General features: G+C 39.4%; 1 protein-coding gene across 1 annotated transcript; it reads right to left on the bottom strand.

Moving 5' to 3' along the window:
• Positions 1-3,964: 3,964 nt before the first annotated feature.
• On the bottom strand, positions 3,965-5,104 carry LOC147612074 (uncharacterized). The gene has a single exon (XM_086784255.1). It carries the CDS (start codon positions 4,958-4,960, stop codon positions 4,247-4,249), a length of 714 nt encoding a protein of 237 aa, XP_086640381.1. The 5' UTR covers positions 4,961-5,104; the 3' UTR covers positions 3,965-4,246.
• Positions 5,105-5,312: the final 208 nt, after the last annotated feature.

Genomic DNA, 5,312 nt, shown 5'->3' on the forward strand with positions numbered 1-5,312 from the left:
TCTTTCATTTAATCATGAATCAAAATAGGCAACTATCATGGGGATACTTACCTTGCTTCTAAACTTAGGATCTCCATAACCTCCAAACTTCACCAGTGATAGCTAGCTCCAATCTTCTACGCCTCCTTCTTACTACTATCAATAAAAGGTTTGCTCCATCTCCCTGTAAGGACACACCTCTCTCATTCTCTACACTCTCTCACACAAAGCATAAAGAGGCAGATGCACTAAGGGCAATCAATTATCTCATCTCAACTCTTTCTCTCTCTCACACACATACACACACATACACAAGAGCAAGAGCAAGAGCAAGGAGAAGAAGAGATCAATTAGCACAAAGGAGGATTGTGTTTTTGCATTATAAGAAAATCTTATATATAGCTTGCCCTTATTCATACTTGGGCACCCAAAACTTATAGAACTAACTAGGCGAGCTTTTCTCATAATAATTATATCTTTTATAGTGTTTTTTATGACACTTTATTGTTACTTACATGTGGTAGAGAGCATTTTTGTTAATCCCAAAATGCATTAATAATGCTCATGATGTTAAAATTTTTGAAGATAGTACCAAAACTTAAAATGAAGGGTCAAGATATACTGTGACACCAAAAATCAATATCTTTAACTTCCAACTTTTGTACATATTTTAGAGGCTCTGTAATAGCAAAACTTAAGGGGACACAATGTTGTGGTGGTAGAATGAAGACCCACCCATTGAACCTTATGGGGCCCACAATTGTGTGAGGACCCACGGGACCCCCACAACGGAACGTCGGCATGGTAAGGTGTTGATGGAACTTGTGGGAACATTGGCAGGGTGCTCATGAAGCTTATGGGGCGGCCCAAAGCGAAGTGTCAATATGATGGCTAGGCCCACCATGGAAGGATGGCATGACACCTTTCTCATGAGGCCTACAAGGCCCACGGTGGAATGACAGAAGCTAGAAGCTTGTTTAAGAAGCTTACAACACCTACAATGCTATGATGACAAGAAAACTTTTGGGCAGCTACTACCCCAACAAACCCTAATAATGGATTTTAATATTTTTTTATTTCTTAATGTTTTATTTCATGTGCCAATGTTTCATGTGCACATTATTGTAAATACCACAAGTATGCTTTATAAATACTTTGGTATGGTTGTCATTAGGTGAAATACGAACTCTCATTTTTGCCCCTTAAGGATTTCCACACCTCCTCTCTCTAGAAAATTGGGCTTATGGTGAAATTTTTGCAAATCAAAGCAAAAGTTAGCGGAGATTGCACATTTGGAATCTACTCATCGAGACATCTCCAATGATATATAGCATGATGGAAAATTTTGATTATTTAAGAAGTCCCCAAATTGGTGGTGATGTGGCACGTAACATGGTGGCATGTTACATGCCATGTCATCACCAAGTTGGGTACTTATTGAATAATCAAAAATTTTCATCATGCTATATATCATTGGAAAGGTGTAATATGCCATATCATCACCAATTTGGGGACTTCTTGAATAATTAAAATTTTTCATCATGCTATATATCATTGGAAAGGTCTCGCATGAGTAGATTCCAAATGTACAATATCTGCCAACTTTTGATTTGATTTGTAATTTTTTTTACCATGAGCTAATGTTAATGTAGTGATGATGTGAAAATTAAAGTGGGACTTGATGTCTACATGCTTACTTATATATTTTTATAATATCATTTACCATTAGGTAGCATGTGGAAGAAGTGTGGAGGAGTGTACATTTGAGTGGAATCCCTTGTATTTTTTTGTCATCAAATAACTTTGAGATCTTGATTATATTTGTATCAAATTGTATTATTTTATAGTTTTTAATTATAGTTATGTTCACCTCTACTACATTGGGCACCCGTAATGAACATGCCTAGACCTTAAAAGGTCTATAAAAGGGAGAGTGCCCTGGTTCATTTTCACTTGTTCTTGTTGACACTCTATAGAACTCTCTAGCCACTCCTCACTTTCTATTTACCTAGAAGTGGAAAGGAAGAGAAGAGCATGGCATGCATGCGACTTAGACCCATAAATGAGCTACATGAATGAGCTCATCAAACCTTTTGTTGTGCAATTCGAAGATTCAAAAGGTCAGATGAAGATTGGGTCTCTTGCAACCTCCTCACTAATTTGGAGTTCGGGACCATCTTCAAAGTGCAAAAGCACTAAATCATGGCAAAGTAGGTCCAAGAGAAGCCTACAACCAATCATAAGGATGTGGGGTACGTATGGCTAGAGTAGAAACAATATTTGTACAAACTATTTCTACAACCATGCAAGGTGTTAATAAGGTTTCAAGGGTGGTGCAAAAACCTATGAAATTTTAGTATTTCATAGACATGACGTTTTAAAGCATGAAAATGTATGATCAAGGTACCATGTCATCTGGTAATTACAAAAGAACAAATGTGTTTTGATGGTGAAAGATTGGATAATGAAGAATCTAAAAGGTAATGTCAATTGGGTGACTTCTTTCTCATCTTCATGGTCATGCAAAGATATGGTGGACAAAGCATTGTGGCACAAAGAGTTTGTTGATGTGAAAGAGACATAGGATTGGGAGAATTTTTTATACTACATAGTGAAACATTTTGTTGGATTGCATCAACAAAAAGTTTTGGAAGATTAATGTATGAAACTTGTACAAAGTGGGAATTATTCTCCAAGACTATGTATGTTATAAAGTTTTGGTATCTATCTTTCTTTGTTGGCGGCTTTAATGTATGAAACTTGTACAAAGTGGGAATCTCCAAGACTATGTATGTTATAAAGTTTTGGTATCTATCTTTCTTTGTTGGCGGCTATTATAGTGAGAAGGTGGCAATAAAGAAGTTTGAATGGATTATGTGTTGATGATCTCCATCATATAGTGCAAATATAACAACTATAACTTAGAGAAGTCATGCTATTTGCTGGAATAGTGGACACACACATAAAACTCATGCGAATGGTGTGAGGTCCAATCTACTTTTGTTCTTTGAGCAACACCGACATAAAACTCATGCAAATGGTGTGAGGTCCCAATCTACTTTTGTTCTTTGAGCAAAACTTGGTGTACATGTTTTGGGAAAGAATTGGGTTTCAAATGCCAGTTCCTTCAATAAAAATCGAATGTCAAATAGGTGTGAGGTCCATCCAATCTACTTTTTCATTGGGTTTCATGCCAATTACTTACCCAAATGCTTTGCAAATATGTAAAACCTGAGTCTAGCTAGTTTTGCACTTGCATGTTTTGAAAGATATTGGGTTTCAAATGCCAGTTCCTTCAATAAAAATCGAATGTCAAATAGGTGTGAGGTCCATCCAATCTACTTTTTCATTAGGTTTCATGCCAATTACTTACCCAAATGCTTTGCAAATATGTAAAACCTGAGTCTAGCTAGTTTTGCACTTGCATGTTTTGAAAGATCTTGATAAGTTATAGAACAAAAACCTTCACATTTTCCACATTTTTCTTTTTCGCACTTTTTACATGAAGGTATTGCACTTTTAGGAAAAAATACTTACTTTTTTTTCGAAACAATGCTCTTTCCCCCATCCAACAAGGGGACATCGAGCTGGATGAGAAAATGCAAAAACTAGTAACTAGGAAGTAAACCCTTCAATAAAAATGGAACGCCAAATCTATCCACAGGAATTGAGAGCCAGTGAGTGTAATTTATCACGACCCACCCTAACCAAGAGGTTGTGGTTTCTGATCTTGACACCATCATTCGTTTTTTTTGGTGTGTGTGTGGGGGGGGGGGGGGGGGGGGGGGGGGGGGGGGGGGGGGCTCTTTAGAAAAAAAAAACAAAACAAAACAAAACAAAACAAAAAAACAATCGCGAGGTATCGTTGTGGCAATATCCCCTTCTACTCCTCTTTAGGAGGAGGCGCCTCCCAAAGATCTTCCTAGAAGGGTTTATGTACTAAAAATGGATTAACCAAATATTCTTGGATATACATAAACCCTTCTAGGGCACTTTCATTTCCATTAAGGTTCAACAATCATATTCTTGGATATACAGCTTCTGAGGCTACAAGACTGCAAAAGGCTGGTTTTGCCTTATTGGGAAAGCACACACAAGCTCCAACAAAATGTGCCATGGATGATGCCTATGATTCATGAGATGTGCATGAATGCTTTTTGCAGGCAGGATGCCCCCATGCCCTCTACACCGTTGATGGCAACAAAATAAACAAATAAATATTAATAAATAAATAGATTGCAATCTCTGACCATGTCATAGAGTTATGCTAGATCTCAACATTGTCAAAGGTTTCCTCTTTGGGAAGTTTCTTCTCAGTGTACTTCTCCTTCATGGCCTTGAGCAGGCGAGAGGCATCAGATGCTTTCTCTTTCTTGTTGCCTTCATGTTGAGCTTGCCCAGCCTCTGCTTCAGCATCTGCAATGCTCTCCTCTTGAATCCTGGAGAGGTTTCGACTACCGCGGCGGAGAACCGCGGCCTGGTTGCCCTCAAGATCCTCATAATAATCAGTGGGCTGACAGTAATGCACCATGCAGGCCATGGCAAGGATGACCAATTGGATGCAGAAGACCCAGAGCAGCAATGCAGCATCCACCTTAAGCAAAACCCTGCCATCATACTCACTTCTGTTGGATTGCAAATGCTCCAGCACTGCATCTGGCCTTGTGAGAAAGAGGAGGAAAACAGCACCTTGTATGGATGTGGATGTGATGAGCAGGAACATGTGGAGGCTGTAGCACATACCCCTTGCTGTGGGGCTGGTTGAAATGCAGCCCACAATGGCTGATGCAATGGAGAGAAATGAGAAGGAGAGGAAGCCCCATCCCCATGCTGTGGGGAAGAGCCTCAAAGAGAGCATGCAGATGATGGCAATGGAGGAGGCTGCTAATACAGTGTAATTAAGCCATCTGAGAAGCTTCTGGGCGAGGCTGGCTGCGCTGCCTCTGGGCGAGCGCTTTCCTCCTTCATTTCCACTTGCCATTCTGATCAAAGGTTTTGCAGAAAAGCTCAGAATTGGGCAGCAGAAACGCGCAAGAGAAGAAGGAGCTTGGGCTAAGAATCAATGGCTTTCTTTCTCTACACAGTCTATCTCTCTTCTGTGTGCTGTGGGCGCAGATCGCAACGCAGAGACTAGCGTGTTGTGCGTGAGACCGCACATGACCGTTCTTTAAAAGACAATTTTGTGAGATTAAAATGACCGTTTGGCTAATAATAATTATACCATAAAGGCCGTTGTAAAGGAGCATCCCTTCTAACGGCTACTTCGAACCATTGTGCTACATAAAAGTATTTTATGATTTATGATCAAAGTACAAATATCACTCACACCAAAA

This window comes from Cibotium barometz, chromosome 46, assembly GCF_041138505.1.
Source record: "Cibotium barometz isolate CiBa-2024 chromosome 46, ASM4113850v1, whole genome shotgun sequence".
Classification (NCBI taxonomy): domain Eukaryota; kingdom Viridiplantae; phylum Streptophyta; class Polypodiopsida; order Cyatheales; family Cibotiaceae; genus Cibotium; species Cibotium barometz.